At 37.8% G+C, this 15,439-nt stretch overlaps 1 protein-coding gene across 1 annotated transcript in view; it reads right to left on the bottom strand.

Annotated features, from left to right (window-relative positions):
* Window positions 1–4,045: 4,045 nt before the first annotated feature.
* Window positions 4,046–15,439, bottom strand: part of RIN3 (Ras and Rab interactor 3) — a 50,281-nt gene continuing 38,887 nt past the window's right edge. The window contains exons 7-9 of the mRNA XM_070936085.1: window positions 14,441–14,572; window positions 8,823–8,986; window positions 4,046–5,059 (exon numbers count right to left, since the gene is read on the bottom strand). Coding sequence (XP_070792186.1) covers window positions 4,751–5,059; window positions 8,823–8,986; window positions 14,441–14,572 — 605 coding nt within the window. The 3' untranslated portion in view covers window positions 4,046–4,750. The remainder of the gene's footprint in view (window positions 5,060–8,822; window positions 8,987–14,440; window positions 14,573–15,439) is intronic.

Raw genomic sequence — 15,439 nt, 5'->3', positions numbered from 1 at the left:
AAAGCTATTTTTGTTGGGATGTTGGGGAAGGTTGAAGGCAAAAAGAGAAGGGGACAATATGATGAGATGGCTAGAGAGTTTCATTGACACATGAACATGAATTCGGGCAAACTCAGGAGACAGTGGAGAACAATAGGGTCCATCGGGCATGCTATGGTCCTTGGAGTCACAAAGAGTTGGACACAATTTAGTGATTGAACAACAACAACAGCAGCAGCTAACAGTTCTCAGCATAACAAGATACTGTATGCATTCTCAGTCTACTTTCTAAATCAAGGATAAATAACCTGAAATCTCTTTGTGAGGCCACTGGAACCCATCTCACCATGAGTCTTGGAAACTGAAGGCACATTTTCTCACAATTTTAAATTAGGAAACACTGAAAAATTATACTTAAAAGTCTTAACATAGGTTAACAGTTAGCAAAATAAAGGAGATAAGCTTCTCTTCAATTTTTTGATCCTGGTCCTGACCTTTAAATTGCACTTAGACTAAATAGACATTCAAACAGATCATTACTGACACCTCTTCAAATTAATTGTCCTCTATTAGGTAAAACAAATTATCACAGCCTTATCCTCTTGATTAGTTTATATTTTTCCTGTTCTACGAGAATCTGTCTTGTTTTTTTTTTCTAAGCAAAAACAAAGAGAATTGCTATATTGTCTGAAAGCACAGAGTTGAATCTAGAAGCATTAGGTCAGTCAAAGTGATTCCCCATGACCAGAAAATATTATCTTGGCATGAGTTCACCACATGAGAAAAAGGAGAAAGACTTGGTATTCAGTTTTCACTTCCACTTCACTTTCTTGCTATGACTCATATAGAAAATGGACCAGGTGTAAAGATTATTTAGTCCAAACACAATTTGGGCCAGTCTAAGACTGATCCCCAGCAAGCAAATGGGCATGAAGCTGTAGTACATGGTACATGGTATAGTACAGGGGTCAGCAACCTGTGGCTCTGGAGCCACAGGTTGCTCTTTCACCTCTCTGCTGTGGCTCCTTGTCACTCAATGTACGACACCTGCTGGCATGCGATTTATTGAGCTTTTCAACCCCGGGTAGGCCGACCATGGATAAATCCAAGAAAAGAAAAGTTTCAGAAGAAAACAGAATGTTTAATTCAACTACATATGCTAGTTTTGTGGCCTCTCAAGAAATAGTCAGGCACAGGAAGGGTTTTGTGGCTCCCAGTGTTTTCTTTTCTGTGGAAAACGGGTCCAAATGGCTCTTTGGATGTTTAAGGTTGCTGATCCCTGGTATAATACATGGTATAGTACATGGTGTCCAAGCAGCTGAATACAGTGCTTTGGACTGGCTCTTCTTCTTGGTTCCTCCTCTCCTCTCTTTAGGACTCATACCTGTCTATTCTGTTTGAAGTCCATTTTCTTTCTTCTTTTCTTAAATCACATTTCAAATCTATGGCCCAGGGATTCATAGCTTGGTAGCTCTTGGTACCAGTCACCCTAAGAATATTTCCCTTAGTATCCCACTATGCTTCCTGTCCCTAACTTGCTAAAAAAGATTACATAAATAATCTTTGCCATGTCATCTAGTTTGAAAATGTGCCTACATGTCCAGAAAAATAAAAAAGAGAAAGAGAATTGAGGGATCAGAACATCCTATGGGATTATAAGAATCAACCTCATTAATTTTGTTTTCTGGAAAATGAGCATTTTGTGAGTTACCTTGGCATGCCGGTTTCCACTGCAATCATTATGTAAGGTGCTCTCAAAGTTTTAAACATTTATAGTCAACCCCAATATTATTTTTTTAGTACTAAGGAATAGTTAAAGCAAATTTAAATCTTTTGAATGGGAATTTAATGGCAAAGTTGACAATAATAGAAAACAAGCATATCTGGGAGGAGGAATGTCCTCAGACAACACATGATTTATATTATAAACTCACAAAATAATGCAAAATTATTTGAAGAGATGATGACAGTCCATACAAGTAGCCACATTACTTCTAGACCCTGAGTACAAAAGGTTATCTTGTGACCTTCTAAACTGCTTTATCAGACTGATATAAGAGGACTGGCTATCTGGGTGACTAAAGCTTTTCCACTCCAAAGTCTTTGTTAACACGGTTTCCATTAAAATACACATAAATCAAGAAAATAATATATTTCTGAACGTCTTCTTAGAGCACAGATCTTATGAAATGCCATGATAAAGATGACACACTTCTCAATATCAGATTTAAAAGAAATAATACATAACTGGAAGGTACACTTTTTGTGTGGCAGAAAAGGCCTCTTACGCTGAGACGTCAATATATTAGTCCAGCAGAGCTACCTAACAAAACTATTGATTTCAGGCTCTGCCAGAGCAGTTTAGCATCTTAACTGATCAATGGTAAGCCAAACAGCTGCCAAAATTAGATGCCAAGCAAGATAGGCAGACGGGCAGACAGATATAGGTATTCCTTGAATAACAACAGTAAATGGGACCAGAATTTCTATCGCTAAGCGTGATGGCATGTGACGGCAATTTTGGCACTTCCCCATAGTTACTGTTCAGTGAGGATTGCAGCTTGCTAAGCGAGTCCCAGGAGGTTCACAAGCAGACCAGCAGGCAGGTAAGTAGCTGCTGCCCAGAAGGGGAGGGCATGTAAGTAGCCCAGAAGGCCCAGTGCAAGTGCAGGAAGGCTGCTGGACGGGGAATGGTGAGTGGGAAGCAGGTGGGAGAAGAGTGCAAATGATCGACCACACTGACTTGCAACCTTCCCTGCTAGCTTCCCCATTGATTTTGCTTGTGGGAAGCCAATAAGGAAGATTCCAAATGGTGACCACATGACTATGAGACGCCTCATAAGTGCAAACAAGTTGCCAAATGCCCAGATCACTATCAAAACTTCAAGGACCAGTTGCAAGTACAATTCATTCAGTACCATTGCAACTTGGAATTATTGCTGAACGAGTAGTCCAGATAATAGATAGATAGATGAGAGATAGATGAGAGAGAAAGGGGGGGGGGGAGGGAGGGAGGGAGAGAAAGAGGGAGATATGATAGATGATAGAGAGAGAGAGAGATGATATAGATGATAGATAGATAGGTAGGTAGGTAGGTAGGTAGATACAGACAGATAGACAGACAGATGACAGACTGTATAAAACAGCATTATTGGATGCCATTGCAGACTCATATACGAAAACCATCATCCACATTAAGCTAATACACAAGGTTCAGCTTCTCATGGCCAGGTTGTGTGTCTGGCTTTGTATTGCTGTGGAGAGCTCTGAAGAGCCACATTCTGTACCCAGAGTGAAATGTTCAGAGGACCAACAACAGAAGACAACAACGATTCCTCAAATCAACAGTTTTTTCATAGCCCCTATTATAATGACAATGAGGAATCATATGACAGCTTAAAGACACAGATAAATGAAGTGGTCTGTGATTCATGAAAACTTTTGCTATAATAATGTTCTTTTACTTTGCCCTCTCCACCCTTGTCATCTCTTCTTATGTTGCTGCTTTCCTTCTTCATCCAGGTATAAAGGTGGTTACCTTATGAAAGGTTAGAATCTGGCACACAAACCAGTGGTGGGTTGCTACCGGTTCGGTCCGTATCTTGCAAACCGGTAGTAATGGCGGCAGGAGGGTCTGCCCACCCGCCCAGACGTCATCATGGATACTCTGCGCTTGCGCAGAAGTGCCACGTGCAAGCAAAGCAAGTGTGCACACACACATGCTCCCATTACAAACCGGTAGCAAAGGTAAGTGGAACCCACCCCTGACACACACCTAATCTGACTGCCAACGGTTCTCCCTGGTTTTTAACACGTATCATTGTCAGTCCTATATAGAGGGTTTGGCATGCAAAAGTAAAGCTTCTACTTTGGGCATATAGTTCTTCTCCTTTGAGAAGTAAATTACTGATGCAAAACTGCTTTGTGATACACTCCTAAGAATGAATTTATGAACGATAATTGATAGAGGAGACATGGAATGAAAATATTTCTACATTAATTTATGGCCAGACTCTTGATTGTCAATTGTATCTTCATGGCAAATTATTTTGTACAGTACCTGGAAATATAAAGATGGCTGTGAATTGGCTGTGATACAATGTGTGCAACTAGAGAATATAACAAAGGCATAGAAAGAGTATGAGAGACGGCCACTCAGATTTCTTTTGTTAATATCAGTAGATGCTATATTGCTACACTGAGATTTTATGTAAGTGCACAGACCTCTATAGCCCCCCACGTCAGTTACCATTAGTTGGGCATTGTAGGCCATCTTAGGCCAGATATGTGAGAACCTAATCACTCTGAGCTACTTAATTCATTATTAATTTTTGTTCTACTAAAGGGAAATCCAATCCATTTGGATTTTCTGTGATGACCATCAAAAACAACTTGCACCCTTTCTGTTATACATTGAGGAGATGATGCTACAATGTCTAACAATTTGCCAGGAAGTCCATAACTTCAAGACCATTTACTTTGTGCCAAGGAATCTGGCATGAACACTATATCAGACATTCATGGTTTGAATCTCCAAACTACTATTCAAATGCTTTTTTTCCCCCTTTCCAAGAATGAACTTTCCTTGGCTATTCCATTTATGACTGCAAACGAATTCTGTAAAGTAAATGCCCCAGAGGAGGATTGCATATCTTATCCATGTCACCACCCAGAGAAGAAACTGTATTTTGGAAAGTTTCTGCTGCTGGAGGAGATGATTTGGAAGAAAAAACATCTAAACCAAGTTTGCTTCAAGAGAGTAGCCTTGCTGCTACAAGGCATCTGTGTCCTTGATAACGGGAACTGGTGACTCTTCTCCACCAAGTTGTTTATAAATAAAGCAGAAAGTCAGCCTGGGCTCTTTATTCAGGAGATGGGATTTGATCTGGTGAGGGAGGGCATCGTCATCCATCTGCATAGTTTTGTTATCCACTTGGACAAACAGTCCGTAGTCCTGGGGCTCTGAAACTTCAAATTTCTCAGCGCACTGCTGAATTAGCTGATGAGTTGTGGAGTCGGTCCGATATGCCAGTGTCCTTGTTTTGGCCTCAGCCTCCATAAAAGAAATGGCAATGAAATCCTGGAAAAAAAGGAAGATAACTTTTGAAATAACATCAATACTCATTCCGACTCTATTAAAATGCAACTCTATTTATGCATAAAATTCCTGTCCGGCCTTTTCACCACCAAAAATCGGGATACAATTCATTAAAAACTAATCAACTGCTTTTAATAAATTTCTAAAAGTTAACACAGAAATGATACTATGGTAAAAATGTGATTTTAAAGGTTTAAAAATGTGGAAGAAAACATTAAAAAATGGGACAAGTATATAAGAGTAGACTGCAGAGGTTCAGCAGTATTAGCTTTAGTATAAGCTTGGATTAAGATAGTTAAGTAGTAATTGAAAGTCAAGTCCTGTATGGAAATGTGGAAGGAGTTAATGATTTTTAGTTATATGATCTGAGGAAGCAGAGTGTGTTGGATTTCTTCAAAAGATTAAAGATTCACGTGTTCTAAGCTTTAGTGAAACTAAGTAATGAATGCTTTCCATGCAGAAAGCCCCAGATTTAACTCCACCTCTGACAGGGCTGGGAAAACCTCTTGCCTGAAACTATGAAGTTGAGGAATTCTTTTGCAAGAAAGCAGCCAAAAAGTCTACAAGTAATCCTCAATGTACAATAGTTCATTTAGTGACTGTTCAAAGTTACAACGGCACTGAAAAGGGAATTATAACCATTTTTCACACTTATGACTGTTGCAATATCCCCATGGTCACATGATCAAAATTCAGACATGGTTCATATTTATGACAGTTGCTGTGTCCCGATGTCTGACAAGCAAAGTCAATGAGGAAGCCAGACTTACTTAACAACCGTGTTACTAACTTAACAACTCCAGTGATTCACTTAACAAATGTGGCAAGAAAGGTCAAAAAATGAGACAAAACTCACTTCACAATTGTCTTGCTTAGCAACAGAAATTTTGGGCTCAACTCTGGTCGTAAGTCGACCACTTACTGTGTGGTCTTATTGTAGCTTTTAAAATATAAATTTTATATATTTAATATTTTATTTTATTTAATATTTAATAATTTAAATTTAATATTTGTTCAAGTTAGAAGAATATTTTAAGAACATTGGCATTTTAGAGTGTTAATTATCAGGACTTTATTAATATTATCTGTTTAAATTTAGAGAGAGGTTGCTATATGGTTATTTTCTCTGAACTAAAAGAAAGTTGAAGGTCATATTTGTTAGAAATTTGGTTGCTGTATTTTTTTTTCTGTCACTTTTACTTTGTATTGTTATTCCATTCTCCCTCCTCCCTTTTATGTTAGATTGTATTTTAATGTTTGATCTTGAAATTTAATATTTAACATGGGGAAATAAAAGGAACTGATAATCAGGATAGCAAGATAGGCCAACGGTCTCCAGCCAGATAAAATCATTTGTTTTGATCAAATTCCTCATAGCTTGAAAAGATTTGAGATTCAGAAGGCAACTTTTGATTGTAATACCTGAAGAACTATTTACAATGTGTACAAATAGCACAAAAGCAAGACACTCCCTGGATATAGACATGCAAAGCTTGTTATTTGAAAAAAAAAAAAAAGTCTTTGCTGCCACCTTGAGGTTGAAAGGCAGGAAATCTTAAATATTAAACTGCATTAGGGCAGCTCAAAAGTTACAAATACTGTAGGTGTCACTGAGTCAGGTTTTGTAATGCTTGCACCATCAGATTCTCACTATCATTGTCTGTTGTTTAACAACACCACCTAACTACTCGAAGGACTTTTGATCAATCGCCTTGATACTATTCATCAGCCTTAGCCATTGTTTTTCCAGGCTGTGCAGTGCCTTGGTTTCAAAGGCAAAAAGGCATTTCAGACCATACAGTTGATGCTCATATAAGACTGTCCTAAACTCCTTCAAAGCAGTGCCATCTTTACCCAGAATTGGGTACAGCTACTTTTCCACCTGCAGCATCGCCCCAGGAAAAGATGCTTTTGATTTAAAGGGTTGATGACAGATGCTATATGTATCCACACAGACTTTAATAGAATAACAGAATGACAGAAAAAAGAAGGGACCCTGGAATTCTTCTAGTTCAACCCCTTGCTTGAGCAGGAGACTAGCGGTGAAATCCCCCCCCGGGTTCTATCCGGCTCGCCGAACCAGTAGCATAGGCGACGGGAGGCTCCACCCACCCCCCGGGACGTCATTATGTCCCTTTTTTTACAATCTGCGCATGCACAGAAGGTTCTGTGCATGCGCAGAAGAGGCACTCCCCCACATTCCCATTCCTGAACTGGTAGCGAAGGTAAGTGGATTTCACCGCTGCAGGAGACCCTATACTATTCCATCCAAGCGGCCATCTAAACTCTTTTAAAAAATTTCCAATGTTGGAGTAACCATAGTCTCTGGAGATAAACTGTCCCAATAATTAATTGTTCTTACTGTTAGGAAATTTCTCCTTAATTCTCGGTTGGATTTTTTTTTTTTTCATAATGTTTCATTCATTACTTCTTGTCTTGCCTTCAGATGCTTTGGATAACAGATTGACTCCCTCTTCTCTGTGACAGCCCCTTAAATATTGGAAGACTGCTATCATGACACCCCTAATCTTTCTCTTTGTTAGACTAAACATACCTAGTTTCCGCAATCATTCACCATACAGTTTCTCCTTGAGACCTCCAATCATCTTTGCTCCTTGTCTCTTCTACAATCTTATTTGCCTTCAGATCAAAAGAACATTGGGGCTCTATTGTTCCCCTTTTATTCCTTTGATGTAGTTAAGTATGATCATTTTTTCTAATCTATCAACTTGCCCATTGTATACCTAAAGTGGATCAATTTCTTTCTGTTGATCATTGCCTCGAGGACAGCAGCTTTTATTTGATCCATGACTCATTGATTGGCTGCTTGCAGTCCATATTTTCTTAGGAACATTCTTCACCTCCATTATTCAAAAGCATTCATCCTTTTATCTATTTTTTCAATGCCAGCCTTCATTTTATTTTATTTATTAAATTTACATGCTGTCCATCTCATTATCCAAAGCAACTCTGGGTGACTACATATTACCACAGAATTGTTCTAATTATTCTAACTTTCATTGTCACTGAAGTATCCTTATGTTTCACAGTGCAATCTAAGTTTTCATTGTCTTCCTCCAGTTTTGAAACCATACTTATCTTTTTCTAATATATGTTCCTTAATATATGTTAAGTGTATAGGCTGAATAAATCAGGGGAGAGTATACTGTACAGTCATGTCACATTCCTTGGCCAATCTTTCAACGTTCTGTCCATACTGTGGCTTCCTGGCCTGAATACTGTTCCAGGTTGCTTATCTCCTTGATTAGTTTCCACCCGTTATTTCTTTTCCTGTCCTCTGGTACTTTGGAAAATATGTTGACCCTCTCTTCTTTGTGGCAGCCCCCCAAATATTGGAATACTGCTATCATATCACCCCAGTCCTTTTTCTAGAATGGTTACAGGGTGGCGATCAGAAAAAGAACCCTCTTAGTGATGGCGCCCTACTCATAACTCATTCTTATCCATCCAGTGCAAAGTAGAAATGCTTTTATTCTCCCAAGCTTTAAAAATAGTTATGATAAAAATCCTATTATTCATTAGATGTTATCTAGGTACTTAATTTGAGTCTTATTTATTTTCCAAAGCTCTGCTTATTAGGTCTTATGCATTACAAAATTGTTAAGGAGAGTTCTACCAACTCTTTCTGCTTTTAAACTCTACTGGAAACTTTGCTCAAAAAAGATATGCAATTCTTTTAAAGCTGACTAAGATGATCAATGCATAAAATCCACACTTTCCTAACCTGAACAGACGATCGAGATGCCCGGGCTTTGTTAAGTGTTCTCCGTCTCTCCCAGCGGTGGATCGAATCTTGAACTTCAGTGCTTAGTTGTCGAGTGACCGCGATCTTATCATAGCTTTTGATAAGCTCTACTGCCCCATAAGTAGTGATTAAATAATAAGAACCTAGGAAAAATGAAGAAGCATAAACATACACTGAGCAATTTTTATTCCCTTGCACTTCATGGCTTATTTTAATACTATCAAAAAGCTACCAGTTATAGAATGGCTATATAAATGTTTTAAATTAAACCAACCAACAAACAAAATTTAAATATGGAGGGGAGCATTTGTGAAAACATAGCATGGACATCTGGGGGATCATTCTGGTTGGGATAGAGAGATACTCAGGTTTGGTTTCAAATCAATTCACTGGGTTTAAGACAATGAAAATGTAGTGGAACTGAACAACAGATGGCACTCTTACAACAGGCAAGAAAGAAAAATAAGAATTGATGGACACTGAAATATTGTTCTACCAATATTGGGGAAGTAACCTTATATTGTGCTTATTACAGAGATTTTTCAGTTTGTTAATTCTGATATGTTGCATATTTGTAACCTTTTGTCTTGATTGTCCTTACAAACATGTTATAAGGACAAGTTAAGACACACTGAAGGAGACATTAAATCCTTGTTGCATTTGTCATTTCAAATAGCCCAAAGAGCTGCATTCCTTCCTGTTTGTCTTCCCTAAACCAGCACTCTATTTTCTCCTTCCGAATGATTTCATTTACTTCCAGAGATGCAAATATTTCCATAATATTGGGCACACAGTTTTGAAAAGTCTCCATCCCAACTATTTCTTCATTCTTTGAACGTTTCCCTCTTCTTTTTATAAATTGAGTTTGTGCACCTCCATCTGTTCACTGGAAGCGCTGCCTAGCATTTTTGCAATATGGCTGAAGGGGAAGTAAAGGAGTATTTTCAGCCTTGTCCAACTTAGTATTGCACCATCTACATATTAAATTAAGTGTCCTCTTGCATGTGAAAACAACTCCCAAGTATGCAGATATATCTGATATACTGTATGTTTATGCAACATATCTTTGTCCATTGATGCAATATGCTTATATGCCCACCATCAACAAATACTCTACAGCTAGGAGCTGTAGGAACTCTGGTGGCTCAGCAGACTAATTAACATCCACTTACATCTGCTGCCTGCAATTACTGCAAGTTCAAATCTCACCAGGCTCAAGGTTGACTCAGCCTTCCATCCTTTCTAAGGTAGGTAAAATGAGGACCCAGATTATGGGGGCAATAAACTGACTTTGTATAAATATACAAAAGTATGAAGGTTATTGCTTAACGCATTGTAAGCCACCCTGAGTCTCCGGAGAAGGGTGGCATATAAATCAAATTAAAAAAAAAAAAGCTGACTAACAAGAGTTGGGGACTTTCTGGAATGCTGACAGACAAAACAAAATATTATAAATATGGAAAATATCATAGCTGAAAGCCAAAAAAAAATATCCTTCCAGCTAATAACTACAGGTAGTCCTTCGTTTCGTGACCATTCAAAGTTACAATGGCATTGAAAAAAGTGACTTATGACCATTTTTCAGACTTACAACCGTTACAGCATCGCCATGGTCATGTGATCAAAATTTGGATGCTTGGCAACTGGGTCATATTTATGATGGTGTCAGTGTCCTGGGGTCATGGGAACCGCTTTTTCAACCTGCTGACTAGCAAAGTCCACAGGGAAGCCAGATTCATTTAACAACTGTGTTACTAACTTAACAACTGCAATTATTCACTTAACAACTGAAGCTAGAAAAGTCGTAAAATGGGGCACTTAACAAATGTTTCACTTAACAACATAAATTCTGGACTCAATTGTGGTCATAAATCGAGGACTGCCTGTATAGCGTAAGACTAATCCACAAAAAGAGGTCCAGAAAAGAATCTGTACAAGAATATTTAATGTCTCTTAATTCTTATTCATCTTTTTTGCTTTTTCTCCTCTTTTATTTTTTTTAATGTATTAATATCATTATTTTTGTGTGAGAATGTAAGGTATCCTCCATGTGGCTCTCTCTTAATTTTATTCATAGAAACAACCCTGTGAGGCATCTTCTGCGCATGCGCAGAAGTGTTTTGATGATGTCGGAGCCGGTGGACAGAGCCTCCCGCCGGTTTTACTACTGATTCTATAGAACCGAACCGGGGGCAACCCACCACTGGAAGATGGGCTTTTGTAATCCCAGGCTAATCTCTTAACCTTTCTTACCACTGAACTATTCCTCCTAAATCCAGGCCTTGTGTTTATCTGTAACTGTAGCTCTTAGCTGCCCAGGTATAGTAGCCATAACAGAACTACTGCAAAAAGAAAATATCAGACAAGTGTCTGAATTTCTGGCAGTCTGGCAAGTTTTTGTTGTTGTTGTGATCATTATTTTCAGAAGAAAGATCTGTTTTCAGAATACTGCAGCCAAGCTGTTGGAAGAGCCACTTACAATTTCCCGAAAGGAAGTTGTATTTGTACTTTTACAGTGAAAACAACATCCTGAATAGAATATTAGAGACTAACCAGGAATCCTGTACAAGGAAGTACAGGGAAATAAACTTTTCTAAAGTCAATGAGATTTTTTTCCCTAAATAGAAAAGAACAGGATTGTTTGCTAGGAGTCCTCTTTAATATGAAGGGCTCTGGTCTGATAAATCCACATTACTTTCATTCTTAAAGTGCCATGGTTTCTTTTTTGTTTTTTCTATTTCTCTTTCATTCCCTTTTCAAGTGCACGAACTCCCTTTGGGCCATGATTAAATATTACCTAGGCAAAAGCACGTGCCTAGTGCCTCTACAGGGATTTCTGGGGCCCATGAGTAGGGGCCAAAATCATTTGTCAGTGTCATCATAAAAACATTCAGTAACAAATATGAGCTGCAAAAATCCAAATTACAAACAACAAAGACATAGGAAAAAAAATTCTCTCTCTTTGCTGCTTTCTAGTGATCATTCAAGAGGGATGTGAAAATATTTACAGACCCCTCACATCCTGGACATAAACTGTTTCAACTCCTACCTCAAAATGACGCTATAGAGCACTGCACACCAGAACAACTAGACACAAGAACAGTTTTTTCCCGAACACCATCACTCTGCTAAACAAATAATTCCCTCAACACTGTCAAACTAGTTACTAAGTCTGCACTACTATTAATCTTCTCATCGTTCCCACCACCCATCTCCTTCCACTTATGACTGTATGACTGTAACTTTGTTGCTTGTATCCTTATGATTTATATTGATATTGTTCCTGACTGCTTATTTGTACCCTATGACTATCATTAAGTGTTGTACCTTATGATCTTTTCTTTTATGTACACTGAGAGCATATGCACCAAGATAAATTCCTTGTATGTCCAATCACACTTGGCCAATAAAAAATTCTATTCTGTTCTGTCTGTTCTGTTCTGTTCTGTTCTGTTCTGTTCTGTTCTGTTCTGTTCTGTTCTGTTCTGTTCTATTCTATTTATATTACAGTAGACCAGATTAGGGAGGCCCAATAAAACACATTTAATTTTCAAAGACATACTGAATGAGGAAGATGAATATTCTTGAAATAAAACAGATTTTATTTCAACTGATCAAGAATTACGTGTTATTTTTATGTTGCTATTTATTATTTTCATTTTTATTCCACTTCCTTCATTCTCGAGTGGCAAGTATAACAGAGAAACAGACAATTCTAGTTACCTTCCAGTCACAATGCTATACAGGAGTCCTTGACTTCATTTAATGACTGTTTGAAGTTACAAGGGCACTGAAAAAAGTGACTTATGACCATTTTCCATACTTATAACTGTTGCAGCATCCCCATAGCCACCTGATCAAAATTCAGATGCTTGGCAACTGGTTCAAAATTATGACGGTTGTAGTGTCCCAGGTTCATGTGATCACCTTTTATAACCTTCTGACCAGCAAAATCAATGAGGAAGCTATGAGGAAGTTGATGTTGAATTAACAACTTATCAACTGTGGCAAGAAAGGTAATTAAATGGGGCAAAACTCACTTAACAAATGTCTCGCTTAGTAACAGAAAATTGGGGCTCAATTCGATCATAAATCAAGGACTACCTGTATAATACTCTAAAAACAGTTATAAAAATCCAAATAATCACAGATGGAAGTAAAAATCTACAGAGAATTCAAACACTTGTGCTTTCCAGATCAAATCTGAAATATGGCTCTAATATAATACATACATAAAAATAAAACACACACACACACACACACACACACACACACACACAAATATTTGTGAGCATTTTATTATTTTTAAAATTATCTTTTAAATCCACCTATGCTGTATTTTATTCTATACAAATTCTTTCACCATTCTTCTGTGGTGGAATGATTGAATAATAACAATAATCACAATTTACCAGTATATAAGATGTTTAGGCGTGTTTCATTACCTAATTGACAGAAGGAGTCTCCTCATATAGGTCATGCAATACGTTTATGGCAGAAATGAGATCTGAATTTGATACTTCTTGATTGTGGTCTAGTTTTTCAACCACTCAGCTCACTTCCTTATATGAAGTGCTGTTTGTTTCATAGCTCCCAGCTAAGATTCCCCAATTAAATTGTTGCACAGCCCAAGTCCATTCCTCCTCTTGGTATCTAGAGGTATTTTTTTCATTCTGCAAACTTAACTAACTTTATTGATTATGTCAATTTCTCGTGGCTAATGTCATTTTCCTGTTGTCACTCTGTATATGGCTTCAGTCCTGCTAGACTAGAGCATGTGATGGTTGATATTATATAAAAATATATCTATAAAAAATATGCAGAGATATGCAGCCTTGAGAGTGAATGTTCAATGAGAATAAAATAGCTTTTTTAAAGTTGTGCCTAATTTTCTGTAACATCATGGGTGCATTCATGTTATTGTCTTGGCAATGGTATGGAAGTTATTTGCCCTTCTCTTCTTTCTAGTCTTGCCTAGATTGCTCATTTCCCTAGTGGTCTCCCTATGTAAAACTGAACAGGATTGATCCTACTTAGCTTGTGACTATTAGCCAAGATAAAAATAGTTTATTAGGCATGTTCCATTTTACTCTCATTGATATGTTCTCCCACTACCATAGGTAGGAGCCCATATGTTTTTCATTCTACCCCAAAAGGATGTAAGGTAGGTCTGTCCAAACCTTGGCAACTTCAAGACTTGTGGACTTCAATTTCCAGAATTCCCCAGCCAGCATGGAAGTTGCAGTCCACAAGTCTTAAAATTGTCAAGGTTGGACACCCCCTACTGTAAGGCTTAATGCTGCTTTAGTGACATCACCAAGAAATATGTGCTTGTAAATTTTGGTTGGTTTTTATTTTTCCTTTTGGGGTTAGGTTAGGGAGGTTAATGTGGATTAGGTTTATCTGAAATTTTGTGCATGGATCTTATTATTATTATTTTTAATCCTGGAAATCTACCAAATGTTTTTATTTTCCATTAAACATGCAATGTTGATGAGATTTGGGGTGTGTGGGCAAGAAAGGATCTGGATAAGCCTCATGTGGCCTGCAAACTGGCCACTCCTGCATTGCATCAATACACTGGAGTTCTTTCATACCTTCACCCAGCTGCAGAGCAGGGTCCATAAGTTCCATCATATACTCTACATTGAGAATCATCTCTGTCAGATCACTGCGGGCCAGAACATACATGAGCACTGGGAGGAAGTCATCTGCTCCATGAGGCTTCCCTAAAAGGAGAACAGAGTTGATTCATTCAAAAGTATGTGGGAGACAACACTTGCTTGAATTTAAGGAAGTGTAACTTAGTTGTGCAATCCAAATAACCCGTTCATGAATTAAGCAGGCCTTATCCAAATCATTGTAGAGCATTTTGTTCTTACAATTGCCAAAACGTGAATTAGAATAAATGCTACAGATGATATAAACATACAAACTGATTTGGCTGCAATCCAGATTTCCAGATTTCACTAACTTCATTGTCTTCATCAGATTTGGATAAATTGTCTGAGGTATGAACCCAAGGACAGCCCAGTTTGATGACTCCGAAAACTGTTTCTATAAATGCCATCCAGACACTGAGGATTTCATAAACAGGACATGACAAGATTCATCCTCTCCTTCTCCCTAATGACTAGTATGCCATTAAACATAACATTTTGACTCTATTTCCATGAATTTACTTCTTTTCTTTTAAAGCTACTGGTAAACTGGTAGCCACTACCTCATTTCATGGCAGCAAATGAGGTATGCTTTATGAAGAAATAGTACTCAGTGTTTTGTGTTATAAAAAATACATTTTTGTAGAGTAAGTCAGCTGTAACAGTGCTCCATTACAGACAAACATAGCATGGGGAAAGGAATAGGATTCTGACCAGCTAGTATACCATGAAATTATGGAAAGAGTTATTTTATAATATAAGAAAAAAATGAACATCTAATTATGGAAGAGATCTGACTGTTGTAAATGCTTACTATGCAAAAGTTTACACAAAATATGATAGTCAAACTGAGTTCAAAAGTATACCAATATTGAAGTGACATGCTATGAGATAATCTTCTGTTTCCAGATGTTCTCACCATTCACAGTCCAAAAC

This window comes from Pituophis catenifer, unplaced genomic scaffold (assembly GCF_029215685.1).
Source record: "Pituophis catenifer annectens isolate HBS135680 unplaced genomic scaffold, rPitCat1.0.hap2 SCAF_1, whole genome shotgun sequence".
Classification (NCBI taxonomy): Eukaryota; Metazoa; Chordata; class Lepidosauria; order Squamata; family Colubridae; genus Pituophis; species Pituophis catenifer.
This window is presented reverse-complemented; position numbering and strand designations above follow the sequence as displayed.